The following is a 14,985-nucleotide window of genomic DNA, read 5'->3' on the forward strand; positions in this document are numbered from 1 at the left end:
CATGACATGAGATATTTACAATATAACTTTGGTCTTGGAATATATAAAAATCCACTTAAAGGCAGGGGATATAGTACAATGAGTAGGGTGCCTGCCTTGCATGTAGCCAACATAAGTTCAATTCCCAGCATTATATATATTCCCCAGAGAACCAGAAGGAATAATTCCTGAATGCAATGCCAGAAGTAACCCTTGAGCACTACCAGGTATGAACCAAACACCAAAGAAATATACTTAATATTAAGGTGACATGTATTACATATGAATGTGTATATGTTTTTAAATGCCTATGAACTAGCTACTGCAGTCAGCAGTCATCCTTAAAAAGGCCAGAAAATTAGCTCATTATTTTGTGAAAGAAGTTGGCATCAACTTTTTCAAACACTATTTGTGTGCTGTCAGGAATAAACACACTGTTCATTATCAATAAATTAAATATACCGCAGTCATACTCTATTCCAATAATTAATGAGACCATTCTATTACTTGGATGATAAAATTATGTACCTTCGTACCTATCTGTAAAATACACAATATTGCAATATGTTGAAAATACAGCAACCAGTGAAACCCCAGTCTGGCAGGGTGAAAATCATATATCAATCATAGAAAACCTCATTACTTTCCATTTTAAGAAATAACATTATTTCTAGAAAGTCTACACTTTCTTTTATCTTAACATCGACTACGTACACAGAGCAACTCTGGGTAGAAGGTGAAGACAGTAAGGAGGGTGCTATCATCATTCTACTATATCCCTGACAACAAACCTGTACCTATCCACAGCATCCACTTTCCCAAGAACTAAATCTATTTTGGTATACTGATTATCCTACAATAGAGTCCTGACACTGAGAGTTTTACCACATCCTTTTCTATACAAGAACTCCTATTAGGATAGGAGTTGCTTGATGTATTGATGTGTTTACACTGAAATGGAGTGTCTTCCGCAGAACTACAATCCTCTTTGTTTGGTTAGTTTGGGATCTATATCTTGTGGATTTCAGCCTGTCTTCTGACTCTCCACTAGGGATCAGTACTCCTGTGTTTGGATGAACCATAGCAGGTGCCAGGATCAGCAGGGAGCAAGGCAAGTGCTCAAGCAGTTGTACTATATCTCTAATTAAACTATTAATAGATTACACTTCATATCATCAGAGGACAAAATAACACTAAGATAACTTTTCTGAATGTTTCACAATTGTGCTTCTGATAAATTGTGAATTAACCCTGCAAGTGCTTCAAACCGAATTTGGATGTGGATCAATTTAATTCCATTAGCACTAGAATGCTTATAACATTAAAGGGTTACTAGATTTACTAGATTTTGACACTAATGAGAACCTATAGGTATAGACAATGAGCTGTTATGGGACTACTTTCACAATGCCAGTCAGAAATGTTTAGTGCTTGCACTGGAAAATTGAATTTTGCACTGGCAGGTTGCATACATACTAACTTACATCTTTGAATTACACTACAACTCCATTACTCTGATCATTTCACTTTTCAGAATGTAATGATATTCCAGAGGAAATTTTTTACTCTACTTTCACAATTGAATTATTTTTCCTCTTCAAGAACCATCTGTAAAATTTTTCAAAAATTGGATAGGAACTATAGTACAGGAAGAAAGGCACATTCCTGGCCCTCAGCTGACCTGGATTCAATTCTTAGGATCCTGTATTGTCCCTTGAGTCTCTCAAGAGTGATTACTGGACTCATAATCAGGAGCAATCCCATTCCTGCTTTATGCTATAATGTTCACTGCTATGTGTGGACCCCTAATGAAAAATGTCATAAACTATGATTATTAGCTCACTAAAACACAAAATAGAATAATTGTAAATTCTATATGGCCCCATACATATTTAGTGTTACTTTAGACATCAGAAAATTCATTTTTGTTTTTGGGTCATAACCGGTGATGCTCAGGGGTTACTCATGACTATGTTCTCAGAAATCACTCCTGGCTTGGCAGACCATATAGGATGCTGGGGGATCAAACCGAGTCTGTCCTAGGTCAGCTGCTGAGCCACCACTTTGCTCCCTTTTTTCAGACAATACTTTATTGTGAGGGTTGTCCTGTGCATTGTGAAATACCTGTTTGTACATTTCCTGACCTTTACCCTCTAGATCAATTTTCTCAAATATTTTCTGATAAAAAACCCTTTTGACCATGTTTTTTTCTTGTGGCCTTCTGTCCTAACATATTACCCCCATAGTCTCATGACAATCACCTCCATTTATATAATTTTTTTCATTTATATAATTTTATTCTGTTTCTTAATTGCAATATCCTGGGGGACCAGAAGGGACTATCTGGCCCCCAGTTGAGAAACACTGCTAGAGATGACATTTCCCCTGTTCGAATAGCTAAAGAAAGTTTTAGGGAGCTCAGGAACCACTTCTAAAGAACTGCACATTTATATAATTCATCATGCAGATAAACAAAATGAATACTGCATACATTATAAAAAGAAATTATTATATATGTTGACCATAGAAGTGACAAATTAAAATTTAACCTGTTGTGGGTATGTTTTTGAAATCATGAACTTTCTATCTACTTTCTCTCCCCACTTAAAATCTAATGACTTTATAATGGGGCTGATAGGTTATACCATTTATTTGGCACAGAGAAATTGCCAAGGGACCATAATCTCCTAGAAGTAATGAGACTCAAATTGTGATATACACAAATGTCCCCTAGAGAATCTTATTGCTAAGAAGATTCTGATCATTGAGATGTGGCACATGAAGAAATTCACATGTTTTCATGTATGAGACTTTGCATATGATCTCTGGCACTGTTTGACACCCCAACTACGACTGGCTGGCTGTAGCTCTTATGTAAACCTTAGCACAATAATAACCACAATAGTAACAATTGAAAAAACTATTAGGTATGAGTCTCAGTGTTTTGGGCAAGATTTTAGTATTTATAACAGCTCTTTCATTATTTGGGGGATTACACCCTATGATGCTCAGGGCTTACTTTTTTCTCTGTGCTAAAGGACTTTTAGCAGTGCTCTGAGTGTCCTATGCAGTGCTAGGGATCAAACTAGGGTCAGTCTTATGAAAAAAACTCCTTTAAAAATAATATCTTTATTTAAGCACCATGATTACAAACATGTTTGTAGTTGGGTTTAAGTTATAATAAAGAGTGAGCACCCCCCTTTACCATTGCAACCTTCACACCACAAATGTCCCCATCTCCCTCCTCCCCTACTTGTATTTGAGACAGGCATTATATTTCTCTTACTATCACTGTCATAATAGTTGTTACTGTAATTATATCTCTAACTGAAACTTCTTATCACTTGTACTATCTATTGCTTAAGCTGTCATTTCTAACTTCTTACAAGTGATGCTTCCTGGATCCTACTGTCAGTTGCAGAGTACTAAATTTTCAGAAGTAATTCTGACCATGCATATAATCAGTGATTGCTTCTACCCCATTATAGCCATCAGTATCCCCCCATGAAAGAAATTTTCGCAGTTACATTTAAAAGAGAAATTTGTAACTTGTTTCTGATATAACTATTATAGAAAATTTACTGGTACAGAGGATGCTAAGTGGACAGTAATTCTCACCATTAGCAGCTTATTAGAATCATTTGAATCTTTCTTAATCTCCCCAGTGTCTAGACCACTTCCTAACTAAATTGGAAATTCAGGAGATGAGACCCAGAAATCATGTCTAAAGCTCTAGAGATAATTCTAAAGATGTTTAATTTTAAGAATCACTGTTCAACTCTATGGTCAGGGGTCTCAAACTCACGGCTCGCGGGCCATTTGCGACCCTCCTTACATTTTGTGGCTCTGCCCTAGAGGAATATTTTTTGTTTTGTTTTGTTTTAGTTATTTGGGTCACACACCCCCAATGTTCAAGGCTTACTACTGACTTTGCACTCAAGGATCACCCCGACTTTGCCTCCTACGGCCCCCAGGTAAATTGAGTTTGAGACCCCTGATTATAGAACATCACCTGTTAGTATGTAAAAAATTCCAAACTCCATTCTATACCCAATGAATCAAAATATGCATGTGAGTAAGATACCAAGTGATCACTATACACTTAACTATAAAATGCACCAAATTCATATCTTAAAATGAGTTTTTACACCTCTAGTCTAGTTTTCACTCCAGGATACTCTTGCAGCAGTACAAATGTTGTCATATGTAAGACAAATGCTAGAGCAATCAAAATATAGTTACATAATAAAAAGGTAAAATTTAATCTATAAAGATGAATTATTGATTTTTATGTTCAGTTTATCTCCATAATTAATTATCAGACTCATGGTTTGTGAACACTAGAATAAAAATAGTGTTAGTGGTCAGCAGTAGTCTTTAGGCTATATTATTAATAAGTCACATAATCTAATTGACCTCTTTCCCTGTGTGCATAGAAGTATCCCCACCCAAATAAGGTTAAATAAATGCTCCAGACCCACTTGCTCCAAAGTCAATGAAGAAAATATCAATCAATGTGACATGGAGTAAAATTTATTTTCTATTGAATAATTATTTCTAAGGAGTGCAAAGTAGTGAACAGCCATAGCTGCTTATATTTTAGGTCAAATTCTACCTTAATTCCCCCTTACGTTCTGGTCTCGCTTTTTCTCATTTGTATGGCATTTTAAGAATAGCCAAGATTCATCACCAAAACACAGGCACATTACTTTAAAAATATGTATGCTTACTCAATCGCTATGCCAAGAACTTCCAGCGCTTTGTTGAATAGGAGTTGTGAGAGAGTGTCTTGTACCAGATTTTAGAGGAAAGGCTTTTAGTTTAACACCATTAAGAATAATATTTACCATTGGCTTGTGGTAGATGGCTTTGACTATATTTAGAAAAGTTCCTTCCTTTCCCATCTTGATGAGAAATTTTTTAATCAAGAATGGATGTTGGACCATATCTAATGCTTTCTATGCATCTGCTGATATGGTCATATGTTTTTTTTATTTTTCTTTTTGTTGATATGTTGTATTGTATTGATTAATTTACATATGTTAAACCATCTTTGCATTCCTGGAATGAATTCAGCTTTGTATCGAGGGGATACAGATAGGAAAGGAAAAAGTCAAGTTCTCACTGTTTGCATATTGGGATAATAATAACATATTTAGAATACTCTAAAGACTCTACTAAAAAGCTTCTAGAAAAAAATAGATTCATATAGCAAAATGGCAGGCTACAAAATTAAGGTACAAAAATCAATAGCCTTCTTATACACCAATAATGATAAAGAATAAATGGACATTTAAAACAACCCCATTCACAACAGTGTCACACAAATTCAAATATTTGTCTTGTACCAGATTTTAGAGGAAAGGCTTTTAGTTTATCACCATTAAGAATAATATTTACCATTGGCTTGTGGTAAATGGCTTTGACTATATTTAGAAAAGTTCCTTCCTTTCCCATCTTGATGAGAAATTTTTTAATCAAGAATGGATGTTGGACCATATCTAATGCTCTCTATGCATCTGCTGATATGGTCATATGTTTTTTTTATTTTTCTTTTTGTTTATATGTTGTATTGTATTGATTAATTTACATATGTTAAACCATCTTTGCATTCCTAGAATGAATTCAGCTTTGTATCGAGGGGATACAGATAGGAAAGGAAAAAGTCAAGTTCTCACTGTTTGCATATTGGGATAATAATAACATATTTAGAATACTCTAAAGACTCTACTAAAAAGCTTCTAGAAAAAAATAGATTCATATAGCAAAATGGCAGGCTACAAAATTAAGGTACAAAAATCAATAGCCTTCTTATACACCAATAATGATAAAGAATAAATGGACATTAAAAACAACCCCATTCACAACAGTGTCACACAAATTCAAATATTTGGATTCAACTTAATTAAAAAATGAAGGACATATACAAAGAAAATTACAAATCCCTGCTTCAAGAAATAAAAGAGATCACAAGGAAATGGAGACATACGCTATTCATGGATTGGCAGGATTAAAATAATTAAAATGGCAATACTCCTCAAAGCATTGTACAGATTTAATGTAATTCCTCTAAAGATAGTCATGACATTCTTCAAAGAAGTGGATCAAACACTCCTAAAATTCATTTGGAACAATAACTACTGATGAATAGCTGGAGAAACTCTTAAGAAAAGGAGTATGGCAGGCATAATTGTCCCCACTTTAAATTGTATTAAATGATATAGTCATTATAACAGTATTGTATTTGAATAATGAAAGATCTTCATATCAGACTTGAGTATTCAGAAAATGTTCATTAGACAATCAATTAATCTTTGATAAAGGGTCAAGAAATGCAAAATGAATCAAGAAAAACCTCTTCAAAAAGTGGCGTTGGAGCAAGTCTTCAGCCACTTGCAAAAAAGCGAACTCAGACTTCTATCTAACACCATGAACAAAGGTCAAATCCATATGGATTAATGACCTGGATATCAGATCAGAAACTATAAGGTATATTGAACTCCACGACATCAAGACTAAAGGCATCTTCAAGGCATAAACAGCACTATTCATACAAGTAGAAACAGAGATAAACAGATGGGACAATATCAAGCTGAGAAGCTTCTGCACCTCAAAGGAAACAGTCCCTAGGATACAAAAGCCACCCACAGAATGGAATAAACTGTTCACCCAATACTCATCAGACAAGGGGTAGTCTCTAAGATATACAAGTTATTGACAGAATTTAACAAGAAAAAACATTCAATCCCATCAAAAGTGGGGATAAGTAATGAACAGACAATTTCTCAAAGAATAAATACAAATGGCCAAAAGGCTCATGAAAAAATGTTCGACATCTCTAATTATCAGGGAGATGTAAATCAAAACAACGATGAGGTACCATCTCACACCACAGAGACTGGCATACATCACAATGAAAAAGAATAATAAGTGCTTGTGGGGATGTGGAGAGAAAGGAATTCTCATTCACTGCTGGTGGGATTGCCATCTAGTCCAGCTCTAATGGGAAACAATATGAAAATTCCTCAAAAAACTAGAAATTGAGCTCAATATGTTCCAGCTAAACCACCCCTAGGGATATATCCTAGGAACACAAAAATGCAATACAATAATTCCTTATAATATTATATCATAATCATTAATATTTATAGTTATATATGCCATATCAGTCCTAAATTGTGATCCATAGTGTATATTGATTATATATTAATATATAATAATATATCACTATATAATAGATTAATATATAATATAAATTATGAGTATATGATATATATACTATAAATGTTAATGATTATGATATAATTATATATTTATATATTAATATCTTAAATATCAATATCTAACTCAAGATTTTTGCATGTATTTTAAAATATACATTTAAAATAGTAAATATAAATTGGTAAAATATTTATCTATATATTCTGTGATGATTTAAATAAATGTATTAGCTCTTATTATAAAAATTTATTTACAGACAGACTATTTTAGAAGCAATGTAAAGTTGAAGAAATTATTTGTCAGGTCATAGCATCATGAAACTCTGAATATTATGAGCAAAAGAAAGCTATTATAGCTTACACTGTTACCTTTATCAAATATAAAATAGATATAAACTAAATATATATAAATATATATAAACTAAATATATAAACTATATATAAATAAATAAAACATATATAATATATAAAATATATATAAACTAAATATAAAAACTATATAAACTTATGAAGAATCATTTCAAAGTTATCTTTTGAGAATATATCAATGTACTTTATTATTATTTGAGAGCTTCTTTCCTAATGACATTTTAAAAGTGATAACCATTAAAGTGAAGGTGAAATATGAAATAAATGAAAATAACAGAAAGCTGAAATGAAAATAAATCAGGATAGTACAATTTGAGTGGTGAGAATAATAAAGTAATGGTATTAACATTAATATTATTACTACTATTTTATTAAAGTAATAGTTTTAGGGTCTGGTGCAATAGTACAGCAAGTAGGGTGATTTCCTTGAACTTGGCAGACCCAGATTTCATCCAGTGAACCCCTATGGTCCTCCAAGCACAAGCATAAGTAATTCCTGTATGCAGAACCAGGAGTATGACCAGTTATAGTCTCTAAGCCCTTTCAAAAATAATAATAACTTTATTTGTTTTGAGAAACTATTGTTTTCAGGTACAGCTTGTTTTTGTATTGAAAATAATGGTCTAAAGTTTTTGCCCTATTATCACCCCAAAGAAAGTATTCAATACATAACCATATAATTTACTCTGGACTTTTTCTCATGCTAAGGATCCATAGATATTTCTTTAGAAATTATTATATGCATATATATACAATATTACTCTAATGTGGATTCAATTAATAATGATTAACATCCATATAGAACCTCTAAAAGTTAAATTTAGTCATTTAGGATAAAATATTTTTTATAAATCTATGGCAACAATTCTAATAATTACATTAATGTTGTTAATGAGTTAGGCCTAGGTTGACTTCATTTGTATTTTTCTTTTAATTTGACAGTTTTACAATCTTATTTTAATTATATTTTTCCTTTCAAACTTATGGTTTAGCAGGATAGTCCTAAATATATTTACCAAATTGTATATTCCAAATTCTTGGTTTGTGAGAATTTATCTATACATCTTTAAAAGAGAGTAGCAAAAAAGAGGTTTCCAGTCATGTGGATTGGTGAGTTCATATTGTGCACTGTAAGGCTGGAAGTGGTATGGCAACTAAGTAGCATAAAATGATGAAATATATGGCTCACTGACATTAATGTCACAATTCCTTGATCCTTCTTAGGTATTGTTTTAATTCAATGTTACACATTTATATTGAAATGTTAATTTATTAAAATTTTTGGCCTTCCCCAAGGTGAAAATAATTTCATTTGTAATTAGATTTATTCAGTTGGTATTTTTAATTCAGTCTTGAAAGTGGTAGCATAATCTGTTCCTGAAACACACATAGAATGGACTAACTACCCTCTACACACCTTACTTCATTATTTATTTCATCCTTGATTATTTCCAGCAACTGGAAGTCTGTCTCAGCATGTATATGAGCCATGACTTCATAAATTTTCTATTTGTAAATACCATTAACTACCCAGGATCAAAACCATGAAACATGTCAGCAAGAAGAACTTAAATCATCTTGTTCTGCCCCATAAATTTAGAGGGGAAAAAAAGTGAATGGTACTAGGAACAAACAGTCACATGAACATTGATTACAAATAAACAATTATCAGGCCCAAATACCCAATCCAAAGTCAAGGACAACATAATCAAGATCTACAACAAATGATATACAAAGGGGACCAGTTCAGGGGCCAAAGGCGGGGAAGTATGGGATGCATGCTGGGAACAAAGGAGAAAAGAAGTCAACACTGGTGGTAGGAATTACTCTAATTCCCTGTCACTATGTATCTTAAATACAACTGTGAAAGACTTGTAATTCACATTGGTCTCAATAGAAATTATAAAAACAAACAAAAAGAATGTACTACATGGGACCAGAGCGATAGCACAGTGGTAGGGCATTTGCCTTGCAAGCTGCAGACCCAGGACGGACCTTGGTTTGATCGCTGGCGTTCCATATGTTCCCCCCATCAGGATCGATTTCAGAGTGCATAGCCAGGAGTAATCCCTGAGCATCACAAAAAAATCCCCAAATAAACAAAAAAAACAAAAACAAAAACAAACAAAAAAGTGTACTTCTATAAGAGCAGCTGTGGCTGAAGATATGAAAGAGAGTATGTCAAAGGTATTTACACCTAAGGTGGGGGTTTATTTTTGGGAGTGGTGTTGTAATTTTTTGTTTGTTTTGGAGCCACACCTGGTGATGCTCAGGCGTTACTCCTGGCTATGCACTCAGAAATAGCTCCTGGCTTGGGGGACCAAATGGGATGCTGAGGGATCAAACCACGGTCTGTCCTGGGTCAGCTGTGTGCAAGGCAAATACCCTACCATTGCTCCACCATTGCAGCCTGATAGCTTCTTAGAATTTATTCTTCTTAGTCCATACTCAGTGGAAGCAATATGTAAACAGGAACCAACTAATAATACTGCTATTGTTCCCATTATTTTATACTGGGTTATTTCTGATAATTGGTTATACTCGATTAGTAAAAATATATAATAATATTCCCTTCAAAATTCCTTTTTTTTTTTGGTTTTTGTATCACACCAGGCAGTGCTCTAAGCTTGGAAATCGCTCCTGGCAGGCTCGGGGGACCATTTGGGATGCCAGGATTCGAAACACCGTCTGTCCTTCTGCATGCAAGGCAAATGCAATGCCTTTGTACTATCTCTCCAACCCTCAAAATTCCATTTTTAAAGTTCTGACACCATTGTAGAGCCATAGGCAGTGTGGGCATGGCAACGTGGGCTTCAGCAGCATAGGTGTTTGCACCGACTGGAACCTTTGGCATAGATGTTAGCCAGCTGAATGCTCCCCACTTCCGGTTCTCTTGATACTTCATCACTGCACGCTGAGTCGCCAACGGCCAGATGGTTGTGAAGAAATCTTCAGTACTGAACTTATAAAGTCACTTGTCCAAAAGGTGAACAAGAAGGTATTACAATGTAAACACTTTGATTTCTAGTTAGGAAGAGAACTGTGTGAGTGTGGCGTCTGCGTTAGCGAGCCCGTAGGCCCCAGGCACACCCGCCCTCTTGCTACTCCCTGACTTCAGCGTCTCTTGATACATCATCACTGCACACCCCAGTCGCCAATGGCCAGACTGTGAAGAATTCTTTAGTATGAACTTATAAAGCCACTTGTCCAAAAAGTGAACAAGAAGGTATTACACTTTGATTTCTAGTTAGAAAGAGAACTATGTGTCTGTTGTTCCAGCTCATATTGTAGCCTCTATGTTGGTGGGAATTTTGAAGGACAAAAAAATTAATGTTAAAACCTTTGTATCTTTTGATAGCCTCGCCAAGGCCCAAGAAGTAGCAAGCTGTCCTTTGGAAATGAATTAGGAACTGCTCTCTGTAGGCAGCAAAAGATGGCAAACTGGTGTCTCTGTGCGAGGTAACCCTTCCTCAAGCCAGGCCAATATGGAGCAGATGAATCGTGTGGTCGAAGAGGAACAGCAGCAGCAGCCTAGACAAGAGGAGGAACACACTGCACGGAACAGCGAATTTGTCGGAGAAGAACATCGAGCTGGGGAGCAGAATAGTTCCCAGCAAGTTCAGCAGAAAGAAATCAACAATCTATTTATTTCGGTAGATGAGGACTCCTCAGCAAACCAGGAAGAGAAAGAGGAAGATGAAGAACATGCTAGTGAACAAGATGAGGAGGATGAAGAAGAGGAAGAAATGGGCCAAGAGAGTGAGGATTTTGATCAGTCTGATGACAGTAGTGGGGATGATGAATGCACACACAGTAACAGTGTCACATACTCCAGTAATATTGTGGACCTGACTATTCAACACTCTCCTCCATTCTATACAAAGACAACAAAAATGAAAAGACAGTTGGACCATGAGTCTGAGGTCTGCTATTTTCCTTTGGGAAAGAAATTGTGCAAAGAGTCAGAATATACAAGTACCTCTGGAATTTTACCATTTTCAGCAACACCAACAACTTTCAGAGACCTGAGAGCAGCCAATGGCCAAGGGCAGAAGCGATGCTGGATTACATCTGTACAACCACCAACAGGCCTGCAGGAATGGCTGATAATGTTTCAGAGCTGGAGTGGACCAGAAAAATTGCTGGCTTTAGATAAGTTAATTTATAGTTGTGAACCAACCCAAGTAAATCATGTGATGGAAGTGATAGGACCCCAGTTTCAAAAGGACTTTATTTCCTTGCTACCTACAGAGTTGGCACTTTATGTACTTTCATTCTTGGAACCCAGAGATCTGCTACAGACGGCTCAGGTCTGCCGCTGCTGGAGAATTTTGGCTGAAGACAACCTTCTCTGGAGAGAGAAATGCAAAGAGGAGGGTATTGACGAGCCACTGGATGTCAAGAGAAGACAACCAGGCTTCATTCACAGTCCATGGAAAAATGCATACATCAGAGAGCTCATAATTGATACTAACTGGAGGCGAGGAGAGCTCAAATCACCCAAGGAGATGAAAGGACATGATTATCACGTCATCCCATGCTTGCAGTACTGTGGTAACTGGATAGTTAGTGGTTCTGATGATGGCACTTTAAAAGTCTGGTCAGCAGTCACAGGCACATATTTGAGGACATTGGTGGGGCATGAAGGAGGCATTTGGTCATCACAGATGAGAGGCAATGTCATCATTAGTGGCTCTACAGACCGGACGATCAAAGTGTGGAATGTGGAGACAGGAGAATGTATACACACCCTCTATGGGCACATGTCCACTGTGCGCTGCATGCACCTCCATGAGAAAAGACTTGTGAGTGGCTCTCGAGACACCACTATTCGGGTCTGGGACATTGAGACAGGCCTGTCTTTACGTATTTTGATAGGTCACATAGCTGCCGTCCATTGTGTTCAGTATGATGGCAGGAGGGTTGTTAGTGGATCATATGACTGCACGGTGAAGGTGTGGGATCCAGAAACCGAGACTTGTCTACACACACTGCAAGGACATACTAATAGAGTCTATGCAGTACAGTTTGACGGCATCCATGTGGTGAGTGCCTCTTTTGATACATCAATTCGAGTTTGGGATGTGGAGACTGGGAACTGCATTCACACGATGAGAGGCCACCAATCATTGACTGGTGGGATGGAGCTCAAGGACAATATTCTCTTCTCTTGGAATGCTGACACCACAGTTAAAATCTGGGATATCAAGACAGGACAGTGTTTAGAAACCTTAAAAGGTCCCAACAAGCATGAGAATGTTGTGACCTGTTTACAGCTCATCAAGAACTTTGTTATTACCAGCTCAGCTGATGGAACCGTAAAACTCTGGGACTTGAAAACGGGTGAATTTATCCGGAATCTCGTCACCTTGCCGAACAGAGAAATAGGTGGCATGGTGTGGCTGATTCGAGCCTCCAATACGAAGCTTGTGTGTGCTGTTGGAAGTCAGAATGGCACTGTGGAATCCAAGTTGCTGATGTTGGACTTTGATGTGGACATGATGTGAAGAGCGCCAAGAGAAATTAGTCCACTTTTGTAAGTGATTTACTCCCTACTCCCCCCCCCCCCCCCCACACACACACTTAGCAGAGATGCAACGCACTTTGGCCCAGGGCAGCTCAAAAAGCAGACTCTGAAATCCAACCAGGTGCGATTCTTTTCTTTTCTTCTCCAGTGGTCGTGGAGAAATGTCAAGGTCTGCTCACGGTTCTCCCCCACAGAGACCCATTTTTTTTGTTGGTTAACTTTAGTTATGTAACAAGTTGGTTAATTTTAATTATGTAACAACCTGACATGTTGGAGGGAAACAACCTTTAAAGGGATTGTGTCTATGGTTCAATTCACTTAGAAATTTTATGTTCTTACAACTTAAGTGCAATAACATTTGATTTTTCACGTTAACTTTTTTTCTAGCCTTGAAAGGAGCAGGGTTAAATGACCTAGTAAGAGATAATAGCACTTACGACACAAGTTTAGTTCAATAAAACTCTGACCTAATTCAGATATTGGAAAATAAGGATAAATATTTCTACTTCTGGGCTGTCTTCTATAGTGAGAATTCCCTATGTATTGCTAAGAATGTGGGGCAGAGCTTCAATTCTCTGAATAAGTAAATCTATAATTTAATAAAGTGCTTTATATCAAGATTTTACTGTGCTGGAAAATTGCTTAGGAGAGAGTTCTGAAAATGCATACCTACTGTTAGCTTTGGAAAGGCAAAATAATGTTATATTTTTCAGAATTGCTTTGCTTATTTATTAGTTAGTAGGTTTTAGCTGGTTTCAGTGTTTGATAATTCAGTGAGCTACAGATAAGTATGCTCATGGATTCCTTCCCATTTCTAGTTTTAAACTTCTATGAGTTTTCCGATCTATTTTTTTTAGGAGAATATTATGTTTCTGGATAAAGAAAATAAGATAAATAGATAAGGTAAAGAAAACAAGATAAAGAGAACAAATAGTAACTGTTACTTATGACATTTATTTACTAATTTGTTTCTTTCCCTTTCTTTTTCCTATTTTCACCCCCCACTTCTCAAAATAACCTTCCTTTTTTACAACAAGTTCTTGGATTGTAGAGGTTTTTTTATCTCACATTTAGATTAACATTGGACTAAACTTAAAATAAAGAAAATATACTTTTACCATATATTTTTAGTAACTGCCCATAGGAAACAAAAGGAAATTAAATATAGATGTATAAATTATGAGTACCTATGAATACAATCTATAATATCTAAATGCCAAGTAATTTAAAATACTTTGTTTACATGTCACTGTTATGTTATTATTCATTGGCCATAAAGTCGGCAATATTTTCAATAAGGAAAAAATTAGCAAACTCAAGCTCTACAATTCTCTTTATACTTCCATTAACATTTTTCTACTTTCCAAGTGAACCTCTGGAATCTTAACAGCTGAAAATAATGGTAGTTCTATCATTTACCAGCTATGTGACCTGAATAAATTCCATAATCATTGAAAACCTGTTGCCCCAATTGTATAATGTGGTCAAACCCAGAACAACCTTAAGGGTACTACAAAAATTAAATTAGATCAAGCTAACTATCAAAAGTGTTTTAAAAACAATTAAGGAAAGATTGAACTAAAAAATAATTCAGCAATATAATTTGCGGGGTCCTAGAGCCCCCCAAAGGGGCCCCGGCCAGCGGGAAGAGGCTGGGGAAGCTCTCTGACGTCCGCACCTTTATTTTGCTGAGTTAAAAGAACAACCACACCTGTAAAAAATCTGAGAGAGGTTAGTAAAGAAGACCCCAGGCGAAGTTCCGGTCAGAGGCAAAATTTATTGGGTTCAGCAACTCTTATATAGAGGAGGAGAAATGGGCAGGAAAAAGAACATGTCAATCATACTTTTTGGCGGGAAGGTTTTTAGAACAAAGGGCAGTAAAATATTCAG

The 14,985-nt window shown here is 35.9% G+C and overlaps 1 protein-coding gene across 1 annotated transcript; it reads left to right on the plus strand.

Moving 5' to 3' along the window:
* The first annotated feature begins 10,951 nt into the window (after window positions 1-10,951).
* On the plus strand, window positions 10,952-13,075 carry LOC125998820 (F-box/WD repeat-containing protein 7-like). Its single transcript, XM_049766881.1, is given in 1 exon segment — window positions 10,952-13,075. A coding segment is annotated over 1 exon segment (2,109 nt). The 5' UTR covers window positions 10,952-10,966.
* The last annotated feature ends 1,910 nt before the right edge of the window (window positions 13,076-14,985 follow it).

This window comes from Suncus etruscus, chromosome X, assembly GCF_024139225.1.
Source record: "Suncus etruscus isolate mSunEtr1 chromosome X, mSunEtr1.pri.cur, whole genome shotgun sequence".
NCBI lineage: Eukaryota > Metazoa > Chordata > Mammalia > Eulipotyphla > Soricidae > Suncus > Suncus etruscus.